General features: G+C 44.1%; 1 protein-coding gene across 1 annotated transcript; it reads left to right on the plus strand.

The window, feature by feature from the left end:
- The first annotated feature begins 4,327 nt into the window (after positions 1–4,327).
- Hdac2 (histone deacetylase 2) lies at positions 4,328–27,570 on the plus strand. The gene is made up of 14 exons (XM_003466471.5): positions 4,328–4,653; positions 13,009–13,121; positions 14,034–14,151; positions 16,217–16,291; positions 16,666–16,804; positions 18,882–19,023; positions 21,334–21,426; positions 21,507–21,615; positions 23,164–23,304; positions 23,729–23,837; positions 24,409–24,539; positions 25,464–25,619; positions 26,112–26,169; positions 27,194–27,570. Exons 1-14 carry the CDS (start codon positions 4,602–4,604, stop codon positions 27,222–27,224), a joined length of 1,467 nt encoding a protein of 488 aa, XP_003466519.2. The 5' UTR covers positions 4,328–4,601; the 3' UTR covers positions 27,225–27,570.
- The last annotated feature ends 231 nt before the right edge of the window (positions 27,571–27,801 follow it).

Below are 27,801 nucleotides of genomic sequence, written 5' to 3' on the forward strand. Positions count from 1 at the left end.
GTCAAATGTTGAGCCTGTGGCACAGCTATTGTTGGGAGCTTTTATTGAGAATCAAGAGCAAAGAGTTCAACAAGATGATTGAAAATGTGAGTTTGGTCGGAAGGAAGTTCTAATAAACCTGTGGAGTACAAAGACAGAGGTGAAGAGGTTACAACTGCTGAGCAGGAGCAGGAGAATAGAAAAGACGGGCACCACAAGAAGCAGCAAGTCTTGAAGCTTTGCAGCCTCAAAACTATAAAAGTGAGACACTGCTGTAAGGAGAAAGATGCACAGCATCATGGGAATGGTGGCAGCTGTGCCACGTTTCAAAATAGTGTCAGCATAGAGAACTTTTTCCTTAGAATTGGATTCAGAGTGCCCAGCGATCTTGGCCCCTGTAGCCAAGAGACAGGAAAGCCTAGCTACTGTGCCAGTTAGTTAGCAGCAGACCCTGGCATCATCCAAGTGGTGCTTGTTTTAGGTACATGTCGAATGCAAGAGTTATGAAGTTAAAAAGGCTTCCATCAATTTCAGAAGGCCTGGGAGGCCAGGCAGTGTGCTGAGAGGGCAGTGTGTGAAGCTGTAAGTATGAAGCTGAAGGTACGTGGAGACCTCAGAGTTTTGGAAAAGCTGGGAACATGGTTCATCTAAAGAAAGCTGCAAGGAGGAAACAGTGAAGCCTAAGAGAGAAGCTGTGGAAACTAGAAGGGTAGAACATGCAGGCTCTTTGGATCTCACAGTGTGCCACAGACTGCCTCAGATGCTGGACGTGGAATCATAGGGGTTTACGTGTGCCCTGCTGGCTTTTGGACTTGCTTTGGTCCCAGTCTTTTGTATTTCCATCTGTAATTTTTGAGATGAAAATATGTATCCTGTGCCATTGAATGCTCAAGTGTTTAGCTTTGTTTTCATCATACAGGTACTTGTAGCTAAGAGTTTGCCTTACATCTTGGGACTTGAACCTTTCATCAATGCTAAAATTGTTAGGACTTTTGGAACTCTTGAAAATGGAGTAAATGCCTTTGCATAAAGTGTTGTGCATGAATCTTTGGGGGCCCAGGGTAGAATGCTATGGTTTTTATGTAATAATCATGTTGATAGGTCATTAGAATTGTAAAATTTGTGTTACAGTGTTTAAGTTGTGAAAATGATAAAAATATGCATGTCTTTGTGTCTGGAAATCATTTTTTTTTGGGGGGGGGTCTGGTTTCCAAATTGACAAGGGGTGGATTGTAACGATTGATACATTATGTCAACTTGAGTAGTATACAAGTTTGACTCCTACTCAGCCTGTGCAAGAGGAGGGCTCAGAGGTGGTGTGAGTGCTACACCTGCCCCCCTCCCAGAGAGGGTAGCCTGATTACACCATAAGGGAGGAAAAGAGGGTTGTTCTTACCTGACCCCCTCTTTGCTCTTGCTGCTTTTACCACCTTGAACTATTGCCCTCTGCCATGCCGCCCTGCCTTGAAACTAGCTGATTATGGACTGAAATGTGCACACACTATGAGCTAAATAAACCTTTCCTTTCCTAACTTTGCATGCTGAGTACTTTGTCTCAGCAAGGAGAGAAAAGTAACCAAGACAGTAGCCAAGACCTTGCCCCCATGACTCACCAGACACAGCCAAGGGTGTGCTTTATTAATCTGTTAGGGATCATAAAGTTCACATACAGACCTAATAGTCACATTGATTCCACTTTCAGCTCTGATAACCTAAAATTACTTTGTTGGTGGTGGTCTTTTTTTTTTTTTTTTTGAGATAAGGTCCCTTTGTATAGCCCAGGTTGACTTTGAACTGACAGAAGTCCTCCTGCCTCAGTCTCCCAAGCGCTAGAATTACACATGCAACTATGTCCAGTTCAATCTAAAATTCTTTATACATGGCAAAGACATAATTCTTGTAGCCAACTACGTCACAGAGTAAATTAGCTCCTTCCTTCTCCAAAGTTAGATTCTAAGGGTAAACATTTGTTTCTACAGGTTTAAAATTGTTAAATAAAAAATACTGTAAAAGGGGCCAGGGATTTGGCTTGGTGGTATAGACACCTGCCTGGTAAGCGCAAGGTCATGAGTTTGATCCCCAGTATCCCCCCAAAAAATACTGTAAAAAGTTTCTCAACTAATCAACAATAAATCCAGGCTCTTCTTGGAAGCTCAAAGATACGTTATTGATATAAACAACAATATACTGTAGTTATTACTATTATTAAAATTAATCATATAAATCTCCTATACAGATGAAAAACTATTCCAAATTAATTTTCTCATTAAGAAATCTCTCAGTAATAATTTCTCTTGCTATTCATATGAGAAATTACTTTTTAAGTAACACTATCTTGTGGTACAGATAAATCTATTTTTTCTTCTTCATGTTTTCTTGTTTCTTTTCTCTTTTTGAGACAGGGGTTCATCATGAAGTTCAGACTGGCCTGAATCTCACTTTGTAGGCCTGACTGATCTCCAACTTACAGCAATCCTCCTGCCTCAGCTTCTGGAGTACTGAGTGAGCCACCACAGCCCACCTTTGGATCAGTCAATTTAGACATAAAAGAAGAGAGAGAGAGAGAGAGAAAGAGAGAGAGAGAGAGAGAAAGAGAGAGAGAGAGAGAGAGAGAGAGAGAGAGCGAGACAGAGAAGAGAGAGACAGAGACAGAGACAGAGACGACCAGAGAGAAGAGCTTAGGTGACTAGCTAGAAGTCACTCATTAAACTAGGAGACATTCACACAAGTTATGGCAGCTATAACATGTTGCTGAGCTAAAGGAGCCTAAGACATGACTGTCATCTGAAGGGCACAGAAAACAGACTTGTAAAGAAGGAACACAAGTATCTTTCTGAAGGAAGCAAGTTTCCTTTCAGATTTCACCTTGTTGGCTTCAGCAAAGAAATTAACTCTGTTTTCTTTGTTTTGGTCTTTTTGAGATAGGGTCGCACTATGCAGTTCAGGCTGGCCTTGAGCTCACTTTGTAGCCCAGGCTGGTCTTGAACTTGAAATGATCCTCCTGCCTCAGCCTCGCCAGTGCTGGGACTATAGGCGTGAGCCACTATGCCCAGCTTAACTTACTCTGTTTTCAGAAGCTTCCAGCTTGATAGAGCAAAACATAGAAAAGTCAATACCGTGTAATTAGCTTCTCCCTCTAAGCCAAAGTTTCTCCCACTCTTCTTCCCAAATGAACACCATCAGTCACTGGGTCTTGTTAAGCCACAGGCATGGGTGCAACAGCTACTCTTGACTTACCCTATATCTCTTGAGGTGGAATCTAGAAAACAGTTGCTTGAACCATGAATGCTCTTGGGATTTGGAAGTCAAACAAAAATAAGATTTTTGGCAAGTGGCCCAATATGGCCTGTGTATGAGAGAGACACACACAGAAATTTGTGCACAGGGACCGGAATAAAAGGGTTACACTGCAGACTGTCAGCCTCCACCCTTTACCTGCAGGGTTGCAGGCTTAGGGTGAGTGGATAAATGTCGAATTACTGAGCACAGGGATGCAGAGTACCTGAAACTTCCAAAAGCTTCACAAGTCCTTAGATTTCTGTTCCAAGCCTCCAGTGACCGACCAGTCAGCATTGGAGTCATCCAGAAAGCTCCAGCTCCTTCCCGCTTAGATTAGCATCCAGGGAACCAAGTTCCTCAATGCGTCCCCACTCACCTATAAAGAATTGGGACCAGCACTGTTGGGAGACTAAGAATTTACTGTAGACATCAATGAAGTGTATTACAAATGCGAACGCTTGAAGCAGCGCCTCATACCTGAGTTTTATAAATGTTTTTCAAACTCAGGCGATGTACTCTTGCCTAGCGACTCTGTAAATCAACCACTCGTAGTAATTATCAGCAAAAAAAAAAAGGAAAAATAAATGAATAAATGAGAACATCCGACGGCTCTGGGGCAGCGGCTGCAGCCTCTAGGCTCCTGAAGGCCCGGGGCGCAGCAAGCGCGGGCTGCGGCGCCCCCGGTCGCGGCACGTGGCGGCCTCCGGCCCGAGCTTCGCGGCAGTGGGGGAGGGGGGCGGGAGACGCGTGGAGGGGTCCAGACAGCCGCGGCCGGGGCAGAGGCGGCGCCCACTGCGCAGGCCCGGGGTGAGCACAACCATTGTGCTAATATGCTAGGGGGAGATGTAAATCCGGCTGCACACTCTACAGCTCTACTAGTGGAAAGAGTGCTTTTCTTTTCTTTTTTTTTTTTAAGACTGAGCTTGTAGCCGCGCTCTGCAAATTGCTCACCCCTGGACGGAGCGCTACCCCGGGTCGGCAGTGGCTGCTTTGCGCAGCCATGCGCCGGCCCCCCCCTTCGAGGCGCAGTGGATGCGCCCGCCTCCCTCCACCACCGGAGGTGCCGCGGCCGCCCCCTCCCCCTGCCAGAGTCGCGAGTCGGCGCTGCGGCCCCCGGTTCCGCGCTCTCGGGCCCTCGGCCGGGCGGTCCCGAGCTCTCCAGGCGCCTTCCCGGTGCTCTCCAGCGCTCGGCCTGCCCTCCTCTGCAGGAGCACCCCCTACACCTCCCCGCCGGCCCCCTTCTCTTCCCGCCGAGCCGCGGCGGCCACGGGGGCCGCAGCAGCAGCAGCAGCAGCAGCGAGAGGAGGAGCCGGGAGGCGGCGGCGGCGGCGTCCCCGGAGCCCATGGCGTACAGTCAGGGAGGCGGCAAGAAGAAAGTCTGCTACTACTACGACGGTGAGTCGGGGCCAGGCCGCGCCCTCCTCAGTCCCCGTGCCGGACCCCCGGGCCTGCGGCCTACTGCGGGGCGCGCCCCGCTCCGGACCCGACGGCGGCTGCCTCGGTCCCGGCCCGCGGCGGGATCCCCGCCGAGCTCTCGCGCCCCTGTCCTAGTCCTCGCCCTCGGAATTCCTGCCCGGCCGGACGACACAAAGCGGCGGCCGTGAGGGCCCCGCCTCCTCCCGCCCCTCCCCCGCCACCCCTACTCCTCTCGAGTCCCCGGAGTCCCGGAGGGGCAGCCGCCGCCTCAGCCTCCCGCCGCGCCCGGGACCCCACGCCCGGGCCGGTGCGGGTTCCAGAGAGCGGGAACGCAGCCCGGCGCGGGCGCCTCCCGCTCGGCTTCTCCAGGAGCTTTGCTCCGACCCTCCCCTTTGTGCGCTGGGTTATTAGAGCGCCACATTCGCGGGTTCCCATGGAGGGGCTGCACTTCCTCCGGAAAGATTAGGGTTTTGCAGGTTCGAGATAGTTTGCTCTGGAGGGAAGTGAGTGGAGGCGGCGGGGAAACGTGCAGCGAGCTGCGGGTTCCCGGCGGTGCAGGAGATACAGCTCCGGCGGGATGCGTCCGGGCCTGCCGCGGTGGGAGGTGGTCCCCACCCACTTCTTTGTGGCTCTTTGTTCGATCCGGAAGTGGACCCTGCCTGCTCTGGAGGTTTGGGTGGTCTTGCTTGGAAGGCAAGGTGTAGGTGTGGAAATCCTGATGTAGCAAAGTTTGAGAAGTAGTGTGTGAGCACTAAGTAACTCGAAATAGGTAAGCGTGAGCTCACATTGCAGTAAATTTAAAAAGATAGTTCATGTAGCTCTGAATCTTCTATCATGAATCACATTAGAGTAGTAACTTCACAGAATTCACAAAGGCTTCACTGTTTGACTCTTCAGAGTTGAAATAAGAAAATTTGTCAGACAAAAGCTAGTCTCAGTGACCTGAAAGTCCTGGCTTGTAAGAAACAGTATAAAACTTTTGATACATTGAAATCTCAATGTCTTGGAGATACGGTAAAGAGCCTTGTGGACTTTGTCTTTGACTTAAAAATGACTATGCTGTCTCCGCATTTGGCCAGGTTTAATCCTTTAAAGCTGAATAGTCATTGTGTAATTTGTTGGAAAAACTAAAATCTCACAGAAAGCTAGGATAAAATACAAATGGTTCGAAAAATGTTTTTGAGAGAATCATGTGTGTGTTATGGAAATTAGAAATTATCCTATGGGGGGGTGGAGAATGGAAGAACGTTCAGTTTCTACACAAATTGTAAGGTATGCTTTCTGTTAGTGGCAAACCCTTGCCTGTGTGTGTGTTTTTTTTTTAATCGAATTGCAAAGTAGCCCTATGGGTAACTGAATGTAAAAATTGTCTTGTTCCTGAAGTTTTGAGTTCTTGTAAAAGCTGGGTGAGAAGGGGAAAGGTGTGCTTAGGCTTGCAGCAGTCCCTCGCTGGCAGTGATGGACTCTGATGGAGTGAGCTACCTGTAACTTGTCAAAAGGTCGAGCCTAGGAACCAGCAGGAGCCCCGGAACAGTGTGTAAGCAGATGCGTGTTTCCGGGCTTAACCTGGGATGACCCTTTGTTGAGAAGAAGGCAGGCAGACACTGGCTCAAGGGACGGGATGCGGGCTTGGGAGGTAGCCTGAGTCCTGTGGTTTTGCCATGATACTTGGAGCTGCTTTACCTGGTGATCAGCTGCTTGGCAATCTCTGGTGAGTTATCTCGTCGCTTGTGGGTCTTGTGTTCCCTAAACTGCAAAAAAAAAAGGAGATGCAAGGAAAGTGACACTTGTACCAAAGAACTGTGAGGCTTTCAGGTATGCAGGGCAACTGACTTGGGAGTGGGTCCTGGCGGTGGTAAAAGCCGAAGCTGGCTGGTTTTAAATTGGTTGGTAAAGAGTACAGAAGAGAGAAAACAGAGGAAGGGAATGAAGTAATAGTAGTTATCCTACCTTTGGCCTTTTTGGAACTGTAGGGCCACTGAGCCTTTTGGCATCTGAGAGTGTTTGCAACCGAGTCTGTGTTCCTCCCAAGGGAAAGATCTTCCAGAGTATTTTCTCTATTCCTTAGACGTACTGTCCCCTTTAGGTCACCAAATGCTTGTCTCAAGTGACCTTCTGGCAGTGAAAGTGCAGTTAATTTCTTTCTTACCTTGACTGTGACTGCTGGCTCTGTGTTTCCAAAGTTTTTAGAGATAACAATCTAAATTTTGGTCGTTCCTTTATATACTAGAAGATATATAAAGTATACTTTATGTACAAGAAGTTTGTAAAATAGGTGGTGATTAAGATACCTTCTGGCCTTAACATGGTGTGATTTTTCTCTGATTAATGAGCCAGCTCTGTTTGGCTCTAATGGCAGTGCTCACCTTTTAAAATTTTATTTAGAGGTGTGGGCTGTGCTTCGTTTTGAATTGGCTTGAGGCAGGCGCATCTAGGGGTCATGAGGTACACAACACAGCAGGGCTGTATTTATGCATAGCTATTTTGTCCCTCCTGTGGTAGGTGCATAATCAAAACAGTACTATTGTCTTCTACTAGATAGGCTCTAGTACGGCTGCCTGAGTTCTTAGCTCGGTGTAAATCCGAATAAGACTGAGGTTTACTGTGCTTAAATCACCTTCTCTTAGAACTCGTTCATCGCCCACTTTGTTGGAATTTCAGGTTACCACAGACTTTCTACTATTGCCTTAAACAAATCACTGTTTTAGTTTTCTTGCGCTCATTTCTGTGGCTTAAATTGTCTCTCCCCGTCAGAATATAAGCTTCATGAGGACAGGGAGTCTCTTTTTCATGTTCATGTTTCCAGCATCTAACTTTGAATTTTGAAGTGTTAATGAATAAATGATTAATTTATAGACAGCATTTCCATATTGCCTGCTTTGTAATTTTTGGAACTGCTCTGAGTTGTAGATAGGTAGGCATTTTGTTTCTTGTTTATGAGACAAAATATTTGACCCAGGTAGATGAATGAAGGTTTATTTGTCTCAGTAGAGATGTCAGTTCGTGTTGTCTGGCTGCAAGACACAACAGCATGGCAGACAGGCATGGCGGAGGGGGCATCAGAAAGGAGAAGCAGTTCATGTCAGGTTAAGTGACAAGTGGTGACACTCTTTCCTGCCCCATGTGTCCTACTCAGGTACCCATAGGGTGGGCCAGTCGCAATCCTAGCATTGCGTGATGAACCGGTGCCTGCTTTCCATCCTTTGTCTCAGCACCACTATCCTAGATCCAGCCTCCTCCTTGAGAGCTTGAGGCTTTGGGGGGGTCCTCTTCATAAAAGGCCTAAGAGTATTCACACTCCTCACCATTTTCCTTCACTACACTCACTGACTTTAACTTAAAGGTCCTAGAAGAGATCAAAACCTGGAATGTTAAGATTGTTTTTTCCTTTTCATAGAATTCCTGTTGCTATAACAAAAAGTATTAGTAAATTGTTCTTTTCCTTAGAAAAAACCTTCAAATGTTGAGAAATCCTTAAAACAGTTGAACTTGGGGAGGTGAATTAGAGAAAGCTAATAGAACTGTAGATGAGATCAGAACTTCTAAAAAGTGCGAGTTTGAGGGCGTTCTGGTTAGTAACTCAATTTCAGTTGCTTCAGGAGATCACTTTAGGTTCAGAAATACCAAATGGGTTTAAAGTTCCTACTGTGTGGCAGATGGACAGAAGCTACTTAAGAAAGGGAAAGATTGTAATTTAGCAGAGAAGGTGAAGTTTGATGGGTAGTCATTCCCAGAAGGAAAGAAGGCCTGGAGAGCGGACTAATCATAAACAGAGTTTTCTAGGAAGATACTTGGGACTGTGGCAGGTAGGTAGAGCTTGACGTGCCAAGAAGAAGATGGGGGACTTGGGGTGCATAGCTGGACACTAAAGGGTGAGATCATATATGACCTTCTGATGAAGTTGACTTTTCTTTTTTTAACTGGGGATTTAACCCAGGGCCTTGCATAGAACTCTCCTCTTTTCAGGCCTTTTCTTTTCTTTTTCTTTTTTTCTTTTTTTTTTTTTTTTTTTCTCTTTTTTGCGAGCAGATTCCCCTAGAGGCAGTATTGTCCAAGCCAGAGTCTCACTATGTAGTTTGGGCTGGCCTTGAACTCACTGTGTAGCCCAGGCTGTCCTTAAACTTGCAGTGATCTTCCTGCTTCAGCCTCCAGAGTGCTGGGATTATAGGTGTGCACCACCATGTCCTGCTCCCTTAAAATGTATTGGTTGTGTTTTGGATAGAAATAAAAACATTTGAGAGAGATTTGGAGAGTAAAATCAATGCGCTGATTGATAGATTGAAAATGAAAATGGGGCTGGAGACGTTTGTTAAAGAGTAGAGAATGACTCCTGAATTTCTGAATTGAGCAGTTCAAGTGAGTTTTGGTACCACGTGCTTAGATTGTGAAGACTAAAAGGAGATTTGTTTTGAACATCTTATATTCAGAATTTTTATTTAGTTAGGATGAAAAGTGTTTCCTCTGTGACCCCAGAACACAGCAGGAAGAGCCTGGTTACAGAAGCTTAGATTCATGCACTCATATAGTGGCTGCTGAAATATAGTCCTGAGGCTGTAAAAGGCATCCATAAAGGTCCTGAATGCACCCCAGAAAAGTTTAGGGCACAGCTATCGCTGTGCACCTGGCACCTGGAATATTGGGTGAATATTGACAAGCGGTAGGCTCTTGATCCAGTATGAACTTGAGAAAACCCTAAGATTAAAAAGACTGGCAAGTAAGAGAACTGGGATAAAGTAGAATCCAGAAGATCGGTGTAATGGGAACCCACTCTGTAAGGAGGATTGGACCATTTGTGTTAAAATCCAACACTATGGTAATACAGCAATTTTTCTTTCTTTTTTTCTTTTTTTTTTTTTTTACAGTTTTACAGTCTGCTTCTTTCAAGGGTAGAGGTACATTTCACAGTGCTGAAATCCAGAATGATAGGAAAATTACAAACTTTTTTGTAACTCAAAAGCATAACCTGAATTAAGACAACACGATTTATGTAACATAATTGCCTTTCACAAAATCTGAGTCTCAAAATTTGAAGCATACCTGGTTCCAAAACCCTGGAAAGAGATTGGGGCTTTTGGCCAAGTCCATCCAACAGCTTCTAGACTCGTGAGAGATTATTATTAATATGTTGTATATGAATTCTTAATGATAATTTCACAATGGCAACTAAAAGTTTGCTGTTTGAGAATTTTTGAGCCAATTTTTCTGGATTTTCATTTGATATTTCGGTGAAAATAAGGTAACATTTAAAATGCCCAGATTCCATTACTGTGATCTCTTAGATGAATGTGAACCATGGTCCATAGAACTAAGGAAGGACATTTCACCTGATTCGGTAAGTTCCCATGAAGAGGCATCTCGGGAATAAGTATGGCATTCAGCAAAAGTTCCAGAAGGTTCTTTCGTAATTCACTTGCATTCTGCAGGCCTTCTTGTGATAGTCCGTGTGCCATTTAGTGTCTGTATGTGCATTTTGGTGGGGCTAGGGTCTCTGAATTGTGGCTGAGTACTGAAAGCTACCTATGCTACTATTTGAGGCTCCCTTTTGCAACAAGTGGGTTACTTTGATGAGTTAAGTCACTTGTTTATTTTACTTGTTTGCTTTAAGCTGTGATAAAACATTTACATGCCATGTCATGTTTTCCTCCTTACCCTTGCGCCTGCGTTTGCTTTATCCTGACCACAAGTGTTACCACTTCTCCACTATCTGCTGCTTACAAGAGCACTGCTGTAGTCAGGATTGTGAGGAGAATTAGAATCGGGGCATGGAGTTAATAATACTGCTTATGTGATGGTCACCTAGAGTTAACACAAGAAAGTGCAGGAAATCTATCCATAGCAACAAAGACAGAATATTCAGTCAAGGGCCTGAGTCCCACAGCAATGTCCTGTATGAGTCCAAATGAAGACCTAGAGCCCATGAGAAGGACTCACACCAGTCTCTTATAAATCCATGCTGGGAGGGCCCAAAGGTCAGCGGTGGAAGCCAGAAAGTCATGCCAGCGGGGGGAAGGAGCTGTGCTGGTGGGTTGAGGGTTCTATGCTGGAGCCGAGAAGTGACACTCACAACAGATTCAGGGCTGTCCTGAAAAGCACCACAGCCATCCTCAGCGACAAGGAGGCCCCAAGCTCCTCTGACCATAAGCACAGTTGAGTACATGCCAGAAAGCTACCGTGAGTAGTTTATCTTGGAGATTAAACAGCACACGTCTTCTCCTCTGGAGCTAAGAGGCCATGCTCAATGTGCCGACCAGAGCTTCTCCAGGAGAACCAATGGCTAAAACAGCAACACGTAGGAGAGCCCACAGTGCCACAACGCCTCAACGCTGTTACGCCTTGTCTTTCTCCATGTCTCTGTTTAAGTTGGCAGCTTTCCTCAGGTGGAACATCTATGCTCAGCGCCGTGCTGATGAATTCACTGGCATTCAGTTGACCACCAGTTTTTTATCCATCATGTGTCCCTGCTAGGTTTGAGGTAGCCTTTTTATTTGCTAGCTGTGTGACTTTGGCATTGCCACCTTGACCAGTTTACATCTCGCCTCTCTCTGCAGTTATAAATAGGAATGATGGTAATACTGTCTGCAGTATAGAATTGTTGAAAAGATTAGCAAACTCTACTTGGAACAGCACTGTCTGGTAAATACCGCCCCTCCCCGCCCGCCTTCTTTTTACGTTGGGAGCTGTGGCTTGCATTGGCTTCTCCATGCCTGCTGATGAGCGTGATTTTGAGATGTGGTAGATGCTGGAGACACTTCATCTTGGTAACCCTTACGCAGAAGCAGAAGAAACTTTAGTCTTACTCTAGTGATCTTCCTTCACAGTGCTGATGTACAACTAATACACTTCACATTAGCTTAGGCATGTGGCACTTGGTAGCTCTTAACAATTGCCTTACCTGACAACCCATGGTAAGAACAAGCTGCTTTTTAGGAACTGGGCAGAGCCTTATGACTGACCTTCTTTGGCAGGCACTTTGTTCTTTTTATTTATAGTTGGTCGGGACACAAAGGAGTGTGGCATAGCCCCAGAGCCCTGCTGTGTGGCTTTTCTGCAGTCTTAATTTTGTTGTTGGCCCCTGCCTTGAAAAACTTGTTCTTCTAAATGGCCTTGTGTGCAGGAATTGTTTACAGAAGAGCTCTTAAATTGAAATACCCTGGATCCAGGCAACTCCAGGAAGCCTCTTGTGAGCCCATGACGCTTCTGTGAGACATCTAGATACAAAAGCATATTAAAGTGAATGTCCACTCTGGACTGCTGTCAGATGTACAAAAATGAGAGGGAGGGAGGGAGGGACCGAGGATTTTAGCTCAGTGGCGTAAGCACCTGCCTGGCAGGCACAAGGTAATGATTTCGATCCTTGGAACCAAAAAAAAAAAAAAAAAGTTTGATGGGGTTTGATTGCCAAACATAGCAAAGTCTTGAAAAATTTATTAATCTTGAAGGTGGATAAGTGGCATTCTTTATCTTAATTTTTATTGTATAAATTATTGAAATGATAGACTTTAAAACCATTAAAATCAGTTTGACTAGCTGATTTTGGGAGTTGTTTAAGCTCTGGGATCAGTAGTAAAGTAACTTCTAGTTTAATAAATATATTGCATTAGAAAAACATTTAAGAGACTTTCTTATGTTACTTGTTATAGTAAGCGTCAGAACTTTTAACTCAGGAATACTGATTTTATTGGAATTTGGTCGACAAAAATCTGTGATTTTGGTTTGGCTTATTTTGAAATCTTGTGTGGAAGTGTTACTGTCCTGCTAGAGACAGGCTAGGAATTTCAGCTGCTCAGTCTTGAAGCACGAGCATCCCTTATCCTTATGAGGAGTGTCATGTGTGTGCCTAGGACAGAGGTGCACTTTCTTAGGATGCAGATCCCTGTCACTGAGACATCTTCAACAGCTCAGGACCCAGACTCCAAGCACTCCCACCCTCACAGTGCTAACTGCAAAGGACTTAGTACTTAAGTAGATGCTGAAAAAATTCTAAGTTGTACTTAAAAATGCAGACATGGAAAATTTGCCTTAAACATCTGAAAATTTGCTAGAAATTACTAAAGCTGTAACTGTAAAGGTTAAAAAACTGAAGGAAAAGTTGAAAACTACACATCAAAATATTTTAATCTACACATAATAAAGTAATGAGAGTCATCAGCATGTAAAAAGTACACTGTATCTTTGGCTTTTAATATAGATTGAAAGCTGCAGAAACAGTTTGAAATCGTTATAAAATTGTTCATTAAGTGATGACTGTCTCCTAGTGTTGGATATATATGAGAACTCAAGTGGTTTTTATGATTTTCTTTTCTGTACTATTTAGTTTATATGTTTTCTTTTTAGGTGATATTGGAAATTACTACTATGGACAAGGTCATCCCATGAAACCACACAGAATCCGCATGACTCATAACTTACTGTTAAATTATGGTTTATACAGAAAAATGGAAATATATGTGAGTATGCCTTACGGTGAATACTTAGTGCTTTTTTTTTTTTAACTAGTACTGTTAAACTTTATTATTTACCTTCGAGGAGGGTGTTTACCGGGTGAAAAGGTTGGAAGGAGAATTCCCTCTACCCCAGGCTTTCATATTTCCAGAGACAACTCAGAAATAGGATGTTATTTTTGTTAGCATAATGTTAAACTGTCTTGCTGCTAAGGACTTGACCTAGGCTTTTAGTAAAACAATTTATGTAGTTGTGCAGTTGATCTCACAAATATTTATTGGGCACATAATGTATGTGAAACACCCTTAAAAGCTAGATAAAGCACAGATACTTTGTAACATATGACAGCTACCTTACATGTTTTTGTAGATAATGACAGATAAATAAATAGGTAAAACAGTAATTCTTAATGTACTTGGGGAGAGAAGCTTTAGGGAGGCGTGTCATAAATGCAATCATCCTCTCCAGAAGCGGAAGTTAGAACACCTAAAGGAAGAGGGAGGAGAGGATGAGTAGAGAGTGGGGTGCAGAGGGCTCCTCCTTCCCGGAGCCCTGATGAAGTCGGGGAGTAGATGAGTAGAGAGTGGGGTGCAGAGGGCTCCTCCTTCCCGGAGCCCTGATGAAGTCGAGGAGGGCAGAGCGGGCAGTTTTTGTGGCTGGGAGCTGGAAGGAAGAGCCTGTAACCCAGGTTCTGACACCCCATGACTTGGGACTGGGCCTGGGAGCTCGCCGTTGATGATAGCCCTGGCTCCCCTTTAAGGGAGCTGGTTTGGTGCTGGTCACTTTTTCCTGAAACACACAGCACACATACCCTGGGTTCGCTTGGAATTTACCGTGTTCCAGGGGACCTCGGCCCTTCAGGGGCTGATCCCTAGGAACCGCGGTACAGCTCCTTGTAACCTGGGTTTTCTCCACAGAGGCCCCACAAGGCCACAGCCGAGGAAATGACGAAGTACCACAGTGACGAGTACATCAAGTTCCTGCGGTCCATACGGCCCGACAACATGTCTGAGTACAGTAAGCAGATGCAGAGATGTACGTGCCCGGGGGTGCACCCATGTCGGCAACCTGCGCGGGGCTTCGGGGTCTTATCAGTGGAGTGATTCCCCTAGGGGTTTCTGGTGGTTTAAAGTGTCGTGGTCATTCATTTGGAAGATAGTGTGACCATACCAAGTGTACCATTTCTTTCTTTCTTTTTTTTTTTTTTTTTCTTTTTTTTTCTTTTTTGGTACCAGAAATTGAACTCACGACTGCCTGCTTGCAAGGCAGGCACTTATGCCGCTGAGCTAAATCCCCAGCCCCTAGTGTACCATTTCTTAAAAACCTGATGAAGCTAGGTGTGGTGGTAGGTTGGGGCAGCAGGATCACTGAGTTCGAGGCCAGTCTGGGCTACCTGCCGTGACTGTGTCACCGGTCACAGCCTAACCAGAGGGAAGCCTGTGGGGGTGGGTAGGGAGACCTCATCCTCTCACTTCCCGCCCAAGAGCAGCCTGGTGCACACTTCTTGCATTACATGTTTGTGTTTAACTTACACTCGAGTACGTATATTTTCCCCTTTGTTGGTATTAGTGATTCTTTTGATTTTTCTCTTCTGTCCAGTGTTCCCTTTAATAGGTTAACATATTTTTTTAGCGAATATGTTTGGAACACGGTAGCTCCTAAAAGTCTTTTGTTTGTTTCCTGAGACAAGGTGTTACTGTGTAATTCAGGCTGGCTTTGAACTCACTGTGTCTTTCAGCCTGGCTCTGAACGCCTGATGATCCTGCCTCAGGATCTGCTGAGATAGATAACAGGCATGTGTCAGCAGGCCTGGCCACAGTCTCTCTTTTTTTTAAAGCTTTCATAGCCAAGTTTGTTCTCATTGTTCTGTTTTGTTTCAGCATGACATTTGAATCCAGCGCCTTGTCCTTGGCTACATCCCTAACCCCTTTTATTTCTTTTGTGGCAGCGTTTTTAAGTCACTTAAGTTGCTCAAGGGTGGCCTCAGGGTTAAATTTCAGTGTTTCCTGCCTCTGCCTCCAGAGTGCTGGGATTTTCAGCGTTCCCCATCATGCCTGCCAGCCCCTGAGGGTCTTAGTAGACCTGAGTGGTGACTGCCGGAGGTGTAATTACTAGGTACCTCATAGGCCATAGGACTGTACTGATTCACATTTCTGCCATGTGCCACAGCAGTAATGTAAGACAGACGCTGTCTTTTCCCCGTGGATTCAGACTTCAGAGGCTGCCTGGGCAGCTTTGGGGGAATGAATTAAATAGGCTTGATTTAAAATCTGCAAAATGCTGAGTTGTATTGAATGGCACTGAGCAATAAGAAACTAAAAATCTACCCTGCGGAGACCTTCTAACTCACGAGCGTACAGTGACCCTGACTTTGAAGAGGTTGTTGGTGGAGGCATGGCGATTCCACGAGAATGGGGTATACACAATCCCTGTTCCCGTTTCTCTCAGTGCTGCAGAGTCAGATGTGTCTGGATGTGTCGTGTACCTGGAGGAGGTACTGCTTCCTTGTTTTGAGCCCTCTCCTCTGGTATCTTGGCTCCAGTGAACCGGATCAGCCCAACCACCGATGTAGCCCAGTAGCTGCTACATGTTCTAAATACCCAATAAAGTACATTTCAAGGCTGTGGACACTGTGTGTATTTGAGGACTGTCAAGTGACAAGAAGTTGGAGTTAATTTTTTAGAATATTGGTTAATTGTTGGATATTAAGCCTACGTTTTATTATACAAAAGCAAAGACTTTATGATGTGAAATGTATTTTTATTAGAACAGAGGCATTTCGTAATGGTTAGCATAAGATTTGATGATAAGATTTGGTAGTGTTTCACAAAAATACTATGGATAAAATTGTGACTTTTTAAATTTTATTTTATTTTTTGGGGGGTACCAGGATCAAACTCACAACCTTGCACTTGCCAGGCAGGCACTTATGCCACTGAGCTAAATCCCTGGCTCCATGAATTATATTTTAAATTTTCAATTTTTAGATTATGACTGCAGATTATAATTGTGTCAAATAAAAGTTTTGTAGAAAAAGTTCTGTATGAAACAGAACAGTAACTTTCTTAATAGTTTGAAATTAATCAAATTTATTCCACAGTTAATGTCGGGGAAGATTGTCCAGTGTTTGATGGACTCTTTGAATTTTGTCAGCTCTCCACTGGTGGCTCAGTTGGTAAGATCCTAGATTTAAAATATGTTCTAAATATACTTACGTGTTCTTTAGGTTAAAGTAATTTAGTGGTGGTAGATTTTGATAACAAAAAGGAATCCATAATTATGCTTGTCATAAGAGTATTGTGTTGGTCAGCCTTCTGTTACTGTAATAGAATATGTAAGATAATCAGCTTATGAAAAGGGAAGGTTTATTGTGACCTAGCAGTTTTGGAGGTGTCAGTCACCACTTGGTCCTGTTGCTTTGGGCATCTAGTGGTACTCACGATGGGAGCATATCGAGAGGGCACCTGTCCATTGGATGGCTGAGTGGGGAGAAGAGATTGTTTTATTCTAGATGTTTCATAAATACTTGCTCCTCTTTCAACTTCTTAGCTGGAGCTGTGAAATTGAACCGGCAGCAGACTGATATGGCTGTTAATTGGGCTGGTGGATTACATCACGCGAAAAAGTCAGAAGCCTCAGGATTCTGCTATGTTAATGATATCGTGCTTGCCATCCTCGAGTTACTAAAGTAAGTTAGTTTGCAGTGATCCTTTTCTGTGGTAAGGGTTTTAATTAAGGTGCACGAAGACTTACACCCTTCTGGAAGTGCCACATAGAGCACACGCAGGCGGCCTACGTGGCTGTGCTGTGAGCTCACTGCCAGGGGCTGAGTCTCCACGTGGCCTTCCTCACACGCTGGAACAGGGTTCAGTTCCTACAGTCATTATTAGTTATAGCACATTAGCAGATTCTGCTTTAGATTTTATACTTAATTAGTACTTTCTCAGCATTGAAAATTTTCTTATGTTCTTCCATGCACATTATCCCTAGAGGCTAATTTTTGTGTTTGTTTGTGTTTTTTGAGATAGGGTCTCTCTATGCAGTTCAGGCTGGCCCTGAACGCACAGCCATCCTCCTGTCTCAGCCTCCCAAATGTTAGGCTGACAGGTGTAAGCTACTACACCCAGTTTGAGTCACTTGAAACTTGGTAATGACCTGTTAAATAGTACCCGAGTTGTGTCAGTTTAACATCTTGCTGACTAATCCAGAGCTAAGGAAAGCATATCAGATAATTTTTTTCTGATTATTATTTGTTCCATTTCTTCACTTCTGAGCAAGTTCTGAATATATTTCTTGAGCTAGTAAACGATTTAATTTCTTGACTTAGTACATAGTTTTCCTTGTTTGTCCATCATATGAGCCACTGAGGAACATAACTTTGATACCAGCTTCTTTTTATTTTGTGAAGACACAGATAACAGTGTTTTCAGTTTTCTGGATCTTCTAACGTTTTACAAGTTGAGACTATTACGGGTGTCCAGTCTGGTAAATAAATGAGCTTACGTCGTATTCTCTTGGTGCAGTTGCGGTATCACTGCATCCTCTGACGGTTGAAAAATGACCCTCACGATACTGTGCTTTACCAGGGTGACGTCTGAACTACGTTCCGCTTTGTTTGCGCGCAAGTGTCACTAGACCGTGTCATGACACGTGGTAGTGAGTGTTTCCTGCACTGCTGCTCTTGAGTTCCACTGCACCACTCTGGCTGGTAGCGCCCCCAACATGGAGATGTGTGCTCCCTGCACTCTGGTGACAGCCCTCAGGCTCTGTCAGCACAGAAGCCCAACAATGCATAGACAGACGAGGTGCCGGTGTTTCAGCAGAGCGTAGATGGTGTTGGAAATTCTTTCTCATTCATTAAGTACTTACTGTTCATTTTCTCCTGTTCTAGGAACTGAACCCAAGATTGCACACTAAGCTGCTTCCCCAGCCCTGTTTGTTTATTGGTTTATTCTTTCTCATTCATTCATTTGAAACAGGGTTTTACCACATAATCCTGGCTGGCCTTGAGCTCTAATTTTATTTTTCATCCATTTAAAACTGAAAAGGTGAAACCTATTCTAAAATCACAGCCACAAATAAGATAGCATTTGGCCTACAGCCACGCTTTGCCAACCCCATTTGTTGTGCTGAAGACTTACCCACAGTGTTTAAAGGAGCAATCTAGAGTACAGTATTGCCTTAGCTAACCCATAGGAACGTGTGTTGGGTTTTAAAGCATGTGTAAGAGGACAGGTTTCACAGAAGGCAAACACGTTTTCTCGGGTAGAGCTGAGAGTTGGACCTCTCAAGGTGACACATGAGTGGCCCCCTCAGCTGGAAGAGAAAATTGAGAGCGTCCTCACTGGATCAGCCAGGGTTCTGCGGATTCTGACATCATCAGCACAAACAAAATGCGAAAACCCAGCAACAAAGCAAGCTGGGTGGATGTGGGACCTACCTGGGAGCCTGGCTGGTCCTGCTCAGTGGCTGCCGCCTCACAGCGAGGGCACTTAAACGTGTGCCCTGGCTTTGCTGAGAAGGCGAGTAGCTTGGCAGCTTAGCAGCGCTGGTTAGCAACTTCTCATTCGTTGGGTGCTGGGGGGGGGTGGTATTTGGCTTGTCTGAAGGTAGTGTATTGTGAATGGGTTCTTTGTGGTGGTCCTAGAAATTGTGACACTTGAGAAAATTTTAAATTGAGAAAGAAGTACGTTTTCTGAATTTGTGGTGGTGGTTCCTGTCTTTAAACCTCTACAAATAAATACAAACTGTGGCTTTGTTTTCAGGTATCATCAGAGAGTCTTGTACATTGACATAGATATCCATCATGGTGATGGGGTTGAAGAAGCTTTTTATACAACAGATCGCGTGATGACTGTTTCCTTCCATAAGTATGGGGAGTACTTCCCTGGCACAGGAGACCTGAGGGTAAGACGAGCTTGTTCTTTCCATCTGGAATTTATTTTGATGACAGTATATGCAGATATTAGTGGGAATTTCAAAGTAAGTGTCCATGGGCAGGTAGCCTTTTTTTCACGGTGAGTACCCAAAGCCACCTGGGCAAGGCCTGTAGTGCTGTTTGCAGAGATCAGTAGAGTGAGGTCTGTCTGGATTCTTCTGCTGTCCTCCTTTTCATGTCATCTTGACTTAATCTCTTGTCTTTGTCTTCGAGAAGACCATGCCTTAGCATTGCTTCTATGTTAGATTTTCATTACCTCTTTTCATTTGATTTTGTATCTTGTAATGAAAATCACTTTTAAATCCTGTAAATTACTTTGAACCACACCACATACATAATGAAGTTTATTGAGAGACTTAATTGCTGAGGGCTTTTTGTTTGCTTGGTTTTGTTTGCAATAGGGTCTTTCTACATGGTTCGGGCTGCCTCAAACTTGGGATTACCCTTCTGCCTCTGTCTCCCAAACGTTGATATTATAGGTGTTTGCCATAGTGCCCAAGTATAACTGTTGTTTTTAACTTACACCGGATTGAATGAAGAGTTTGCCTGGTGTGGCACTGAGCATTAGCTCTAAACTATCTTGTCACATATGTTACTTTGCAGGTGATGGTGTGTTCTTGCAATTTAGTTACCAGCGTGTTCAAAGAGTAGCCTTGGTCTTCCAAAGTAGAAGATCTTCTTGATCCTCTATTTGACCACCAAGTGGCAGTCATAGTAAACTTTTGCAGTAAGAGTTATGGTTAAACTTTTCCTAATTTATAAATGGGTAACAATTTGGATGCTGAGTATTTTGGCTTATGAAACAATAGATCCATAATTTCAGGTTTTGGGTCCCATTAGCTCCTTCAGCGTCTTCCTTTTCTCTTGATTTACTCTTGTAGACCAATGGTCCTCAGAGTGGTTCCTAATGAGCACAGTAAGACCAGTGGGCGTCCAGCAGGAAGCGCAGTTCTCAGCCCCAGGAGCAGGTGTTTGTGAACCGCAGCCATTGTGTCCCAGTGGGAATCAAACAAGCCTTCCTGTATTGGGGCTTTTTTGCAGAATTCCTGTGTATCTTTGAGTGTTGCATAGTTTAATAAGCATTTTCTTTTTTGCCTATTCATTTTAAAACTGAAAAGAAAGCTACTCTGAGCTTCCTTCATTCCTAAAACTCTTGGTGCTTTAATCACTCTGGATGGAAGAAGGAAATAAAGATGTGATCACATAGCAGTTGCAAGGAAAGGAGAAAGTAGTAGAGGTTCGCTCATTGGGGATAGCTTTCAGGGCTGAGCCTTCAGCCGTTACTTAGGGTAGGAAGAGCTGCTCTGAAGTCCCTAGGTCAAAGTGTGCAGTGTTTCAGCTGGGACGAGGTCACATTGATAGAATTAGTGTTTAGTTAGGCGTGGAGATGTAGATTCCTTAAGAAAAGCTGTGGAAGGAGCTGGTGTAATCTGATTTCTTTCTCTTCGTTGGAAGTCGGGTCATGGGTGAAGGTGCGCTGTGCTTCTGTACAAGTGGATTTGAGCTAACCCATTCCCTGAGAGATTCTGGACAGTTCACACAGATGTTATAACCCGGAGGAGCAGCACCCTCGGACAGCACTTAGATCCCATGGGAGTGCACGCTTCTAGTCCTTTGATGTTGTGTTGGCACCTTCTTTTGTAGAAATGTCCTCACTGAACCAGTGTTCTCGGGGTGTGTATATACACTCACATCACAGATACAGATACATAAACACAGGCATAGCATATACAAGTGGGTACAGATACTACTGTGTGTGTCTAGAATACAAGTCCTTCTGTCCTTTGCGTCTTTGGAAGGGTGTTAAATGTCTACACCAGTACTCAACAGGTAGAAACAAAATGTATTTCAAGTGTAATTGAAGAGTATGTGTGACGCTTTAACTTCAAGAGCTGGGCATGGTGGTGCATTTGTGAATTCCCAGACTCGGTGGCTGAGGCAGGAGGATGTCTGTGAGTTTAAGGCCAGCCTGAACTACACGGCAAGGCCCTGTCTCAAAAAACCCTGCATTCTGGGCTTTGGGTCGTAAACTCTTACCACATGTGGGCCCCGCAGATTCTGTGTTAGAGACCGTTGTCCTGATAAATCTCTCCTGCAGGCTTCAGTCTGCCTCCTTGTATCTTCTGCATAGGAGACCCTTGGGTGGTATAATGTAATATTTCCTTTAGCTGTTTTTATTAAATTTCTTCACTCTTAAAGACTGTCAGTCTTTTAAAAAACATGTAAATATGTCAGGTTTTATTGTGAAACATTCTCTAAAATCCACTTACGCATTTTAGGATATTGGTGCTGGAAAGGGCAAATACTACGCTGTCAACTTTCCAATGAGAGACGGAATAGACGATGAGTCCTACGGGCAGATATTTAAGCCTGTGAGTATTCCGTGTGTAAAGGGAAGTCACATTGTGCAGGGTTACTGAGATGCTGATGCTGATTGTTGTTTTGTGTGTAGATTATCTCGAAAGTGATGGAGATGTATCAGCCTAGCGCGGTGGTTTTGCAGTGTGGTGCAGACTCTCTATCTGGCGACAGGCTTGGGTGCTTCAACCTCACAGTCAAAGGTAAGCGGGGTACAGGGCAGCATCCCAGAAAGCAGAAGGGGTTTGTCTCCCCCAGAACTGCCTTGAAAAGGTCTCCACAGTTCCTTGCCTGCTGCTGTGATACCAGACTCTGCCTTCCGCTGTGCTAGCTTTTTGTCTGATGCATGTGTGTGACTGCACTTAGCGTGGTTATGCGGTTAGGTACTGTTTTATTTTGCACACATACACATGTGCACATGAAAAGTTCCAGTAAGGCTTGTTGTCTTCCTGATTGAGGCAACTGTCTGCCGTGTTTCATTGATCCTCCTGGTCTTCACCTTCACCAGGCAACACACACACTTGGCTGTGTAATTTATCTTTTAGTTTGAACTCTGTATATGAACTTTCCATTATGGAAGAAGGGATTTACCTCTTCTTAAAACTTTGTTCCCAGCACATATGCGACATTCCCACATTTCGTTTCCCCTGTCAGAATTTTGATTGTGTTGTGCATTGCTTACAGTAGAAGCAACAGCATCTTTCAGTGAACCCCGTTTTTCTACTGTGTACAATTCATTTTTGTGGAGTTTTACATTAACTTAGTTTTCTTGTCCCCTATTACCAAACTACCAGCGTTTGGGGTGACAGAAAAGTAAATGTCATTGGTTTACCTGCAGGGTGTGTTTGGAAATTGATAAGTTGAGCTTTTTGTATATCCTTAAAAATATTCAACTAGTTTACATTTATTATGAGAAACCCAGGTTTTTCTAAAGGAATAACATTTTCAGTGCAGTACTGAAGCATTTGGAAATGCCTAGTACACAGTTAGCTGAGGAGCACGTTTAAATAAACTCATAGGACAGTGTGGTTTTAGGTCAGTCACCGTGTTACTGTGTTTTCATGACTAAGATGTTAATGTAGGCTTGTTTTTAATTGGTATATTATCCCATCGTGATAAAGAAGTGGGTTCTGGGTGGCAGTTTTGACACTTGGGCTCTAAAAGGTTTGCCATCACTGTTGAGATGATTAGTTTCTTTCTAAATATTGATTTTTTTCTAAATATTCTTCAATATTTATGACTTTGTAATGGAAGAAATCTTTTGGTGACTCAGTTATGTACCTACATGATAAAAATACCAATAAATTACTGGTGGCTTGTAAATGGTTACTGAACTGACATTTGTTCATAGAAAATACTTGGTTTTGTAATTCATCTTTACTTTGAGCCCTGTATATGAATATTAATAATCCTTGATAACAAAATTATTTAATACTACTGCTAAAGTAATGTCAAGCTTTGTCTTACAACCTTCATAGTTCTTCCATAGTTCTATACATGTCTTTAGGGGAAGCGGAAATGGAACTTTGAGATTATGTCTCAGTATAACTTCCCTCCCCCTGAAACCTGGGCCACAAGCCTTTCTATCTGAATAAAAATGTGTGTACATACTTTAATTCTTTTAGTGCATGTAGTACATGGTCATCTTAATCTTTTTTATATACTCCTACGCTCCTTCCCTTCTGCCTCGGCCCCTAAATTCTCTTTGCAGTATAATCACATGGTAGTTACCCAGATGCTCTTTGTCTCAGGTCACGCTAAGTGTGTAGAAGTTGTGAAAACTTTCAACTTGCCGTTGTTGATGCTCGGGGGAGGCGGGTACACCATCCGCAATGTGGCTCGGTGTTGGACCTACGAGACCGCAGTGGCTCTGGATTGTGAGATTCCTAATGGTAAGTGTCCGTTTTACAGTGTCTTGCTTACCTTTCTCTCGTGCTGAGACAAAGTACCTGGCAGCTGGCTCCAAGGCAGGTGGCTTGGCTGAGGGCGGCCACAAACTGTGAGCAGATAGGGCAGAAGGGAGAACAGCAGGCCTCCTTCCCTTCCCACCCCGTCTTGTATGCCGATCCCCGCGCTGCCGACGTCTCCTCACAGACACTAGACCCAGCCATGGCCATGACTGCGTGAGGCTTGGTGGGAGGCACCCAGCACAAACCCCAACACACAGTGTTCACGCTGAAGCAGACAGATGAGTAGAGTGGGTTCAGAGCAGATAGATTCCAAAGCGTGGAAGCAGGAATGCCTTCGCTTTGTGCTTATTTTTAACCATTGTCTTTGGAAATGCTTCCCTACCTGTAACTGTTCTACCGTTCACAGAGTTGCCATATAATGACTATTTTGAGTATTTTGGACCGGACTTCAAACTGCATATCAGCCCTTCAAACATGACAAACCAGAACACCCCGGAATACATGGAAAAGATAAAGTAAGCAGCCATTGAATGGCGCTTTGCTCATTTCATCCTGGCAGAGCTTTGGAAGGCTTGATGGGCATGTGGAGTGCGGGTCCTTAGCTTTATACGTTGGTTACTTCCTTTGTCCTTCTCAGAAGGTTCTGAAGCCCTAAGATTATTGATCGCTGGCAGCAAGATAGGACCCTCGCATATCAACAATAGTTTCACTTTTACCAGTTGAAACACAGTTTTAAAAGGCAGAGGGCACTGTAAAATTTACATCAAAGTGAGTGCTCACTTGGTTTATGCAGAACATTCCCCAGGGAGGGTGTGCGTCCTCCCAGCCCTAGACTAGCACTGCGACCCTGGGCAGGTCCCCAGCCGTGGTGTTGTGTTTCCTGTCAGAACAGGAGATAACATGGTGTCTGTACTGTAGGTTCTGTAGTTGAATTAATTAATACATGGAGTTTTAGTGTTTAGTGGACATTTAATTTGTAGATTTAAGTTAGGTAAAAGAAGTTTCTTGCTTCCTGTTTCCTCTTACACGTAAGAGGAACTTGAAATACACAGAGTTTTGTCTGACAAGGTTGTGTCTGTGGTTCAGGCAGCGCTTGTTTGAAAATCTGCGCATGTTACCTCATGCTCCCGGGGTCCAGATGCAGGCTATCCCGGAAGATGCAGTTCATGAGGACAGCGGAGACGAAGACGGCGAGGACCCAGACAAGAGGATTTCCAGTAAGGCCCTGCCGCCGCGCTGTGCTGTCATGTTTTTCCATTTTCCTGAAACAACCCCTCGGGCCCCCGTGACCCCACAGTGGCCCTGGGGGGCATGTTTTATACACACTTTATTATAATTTTCTCCATCTTTTGACCTTAGGTAGTATGAACTTCCTGATATCTTAAGCCTGATTCAAGCATCAGTAGTTTTTTTTTTTTTTTTTTTTTTTTTTTTGGTCTTTTTTTCCTTTTTATCGGTACCGGAGATTGAACTCATGACTGCCTGCTTGCAAGGCAGACGCTTATGCTGCTGAGCTAAATCCCCAGCCCACATCAGTAGTTTCTTTATGTGACTCTCCGCAAGCCTTGGGAAACGAGCCACTTCGTTACATTTGGGGATCAATTGGGAAGCGTCCCATTTGCTCTGTGTAGGAAGAGTTACATAGCATCAGATACTTTCTGTCTTGAGTTTATAGCCTCCCACGAAATGTAATGAGATTGTTGGATTTGTAGCATAGATAATCTAACGTGTTCAGTATCACCATTTTTGTGTAGTCTACTTCTCAGCTCTAAGATAAAAGAAATGTCTTTTAGGTATAACATTATTCCCACCTCCTACTTAGAAAAAGTTTTGTCCTTCTACCTTAAAACAATCTGTCCCCAAATGTTTGCTTGTTTCTTTCTTGTGGTGCTGGGGATCGAACTCCCAACCTCACACTTGCCAGGCAGGGGCTTGTGCCGCTGAGCTAAGTCCCCACCACTGCCCCCTGCAGTGTTTCTAATTTTAACCTTTGGGGAGGGTTCTTCACAGTTGACAGCTAAGTTTTCGGTAGTGAGCAAACCATTTATGAACCGAGAGCTTTTAACCGCAGTAGTGAAGCGCGTGGTGTGGCTGGAAGCCCGGGGCTGTTTGCACCAACACTCACGGTCCCTTCTTGTCAGTTCGTGCGTCCGACAAGCGGATAGCCTGTGACGAGGAGTTCTCAGACTCGGAGGACGAAGGGGAAGGAGGCCGGAGGAATGTGGCTGATCATAAGAAAGGAGCCAAGAAAGCTAGAATCGAAGAGGACAAGAAGGAAGCAGAAGACAAAAAAGCAGGTCAGATCCGTGTTTTTGTAAGTGTTCTCATTGCGTGTGTTTGAACCTGAGAGCTGCGGGACCCTGCTGCGAGCCCTGACACACCTACCTGCACAGCACCAGGGAGTGGAGGTGGACAGGGTGACTTGTGTTTTGTTTATGAATGTGATGCTTAACCTTTAAATGGCTTTCATGTGAAGCTAAGTGTAGCTACCCACACTCGCTTTTATAATGTAGAAAACTTCACTGTTTTCTCTTAGCGAAAGATGGAGTTTTGTGAGCCCTGTTTCGGGTGAAGACTGTGGAGAAAGGTGCAGAGTCCTGAGGCCAGGGCCGGCCCGCAGCCGGCAGCCGGACCCGGGGCGTTTAGCTCGACCCCTAATAAACAGATTGTGTTACCATACTCACTGACAGTGAGGTTGGAGGCCAGCCTTTAACACATGTGTTTAAATGAAACACATGCATCTTCTACTGCAAAATGGGCTTTCACCTTTCTTTACTCTTTGATTTTAGATGTAAAAGAAGAAGATAAATCGAAGGACAATAGTGGTGAAAAAACAGATACCAAAGGGTAAATAACGTTCCTTATCTAGTAACTTTTGCACTGATACATCTGTTTTAATTTGTTTAAAGTTGTTTGGGTGGGGTGTGTGTGTGTGCATGTATACATCTACATGATAAGCACAGGACAGAATTTGGGAATGTCAGAGAGTTGTGCCAGGTGCTCCGAGTCTTTCATTTGTATATATGTGCGTGTTTGTTTATTAGTGAGGACCCAGGGCTCCTCACTGTAACAGGAAGAATGCTCAGCTCCTTTCTGTTTGACACAAGGACACTTTGCCTTGCCCCGGGAGGGCTAGAACGTGTGATCCTCCCGCCTCAGCCTCCTGTACTCCTGATTATCGGTGTGTGCCACTGCAGCTGTCTCTGAATTTATGCTTGCACGAGATGCACTGAGACCTTTTTTCTATTAACCTTTACCATTTATTATTGAAAACACATGGGCTTTATCAGCTGCTAGTGTTTCTTGGCATAAATCTGCTGGACCAGATGAGTGAAGTAAAATAGGTTAGGGTATTTAGACAAGATTATGCCCTTCTTGGTTATTAGAGAAGAGAGGGGCGTGTGCTTATCTCGTGTAATCAGACACCCTCTGCGCTTCCTGCCAACTGGCATGTGTCACTGAATATTGTCAGTATCCGCCAGACAATTGGGTCTGGTCTTAGTCTGGCCTTTACATTTATGGAAAGTGCAAGCCTGTTTCTCGATTTACTCTTGACAGGTAACTGTTAAAATTTCCGTGTGATATATACACAGTGTGGAATAATTAAATCTAGCTGATGTACCCACCAGCTCATGTAATTAACTATTTCTAGTTGTGAAAAATTTGAAACTTTTTTCATTGATGTGCGTTTGCAGTACACAAGAATCCTGTAGGTTTTGGAGAACTGACTTTGTGATCCTTTCTGACTCTCCTCTTCTCCGCCTCCTCCCTCTCCCTGATTCCGTCTCCCATCTCCGAAATGGCTGCCCCTGCCCCCGCCATCTCTGCTTTACCTCATGTCATTAATATTTCACGTTGCCTCTTTCAACAGAGCCAAATCAGAACAACTCAGCAACCCCTGAGTGTGAGCGTCTTCCCAGTTTTAGAAAGTCATTAAAAAGTGAGGAAACGTTGGAACACAAACTTTACTTTGAAGACTTCTGGCTTCATTTTATACTACTTTGGCATGGACTGTATTTATTTTCAAATGGCTTTTTTTGTTTTGTTTTTCTTGGCAAGTTTTTTGTGAGTTTTTCTAATTATGAAGCAGAATTTCTTTTCTCCACCATGCTTTATGTGATAGTATTTAAAACTGATGTGTGGACTTATGTCAGAAAATGTCAGAAACTGATCTATTAAAGTATTTGGCCTTTCTGAGCGGATTTTTCCATCTTTTATAATTATCTTTATTAAAAAATTGTACTTGGAGTGTCTTTTGTCTGTTTATTATAATGTGAAACCCTGTTTTAGTTTAAGAATATACTCCTGGAAAAAAGAATGGCTACAGTTTAAAAGGCAGCTGGCTGTTTACTGCTTCTTTAGGAAAGAGTACAGCAATAAGAAGTACTTTTTCTTTTTTTATTTTAAAAATTAAAAGAGGGCATGACAAAACAGAACAGAACAATATAAGCAACATAGTGTTTCACCACAAGACAACCC

Source organism: Cavia porcellus, unplaced genomic scaffold (assembly GCF_034190915.1).
Source record: "Cavia porcellus strain 051 isolate PalLab524CR breed Dunkin Hartley unplaced genomic scaffold, mCavPor4.1 scaffold_7, whole genome shotgun sequence".
Classification (NCBI taxonomy): domain Eukaryota; kingdom Metazoa; phylum Chordata; class Mammalia; order Rodentia; family Caviidae; genus Cavia; species Cavia porcellus.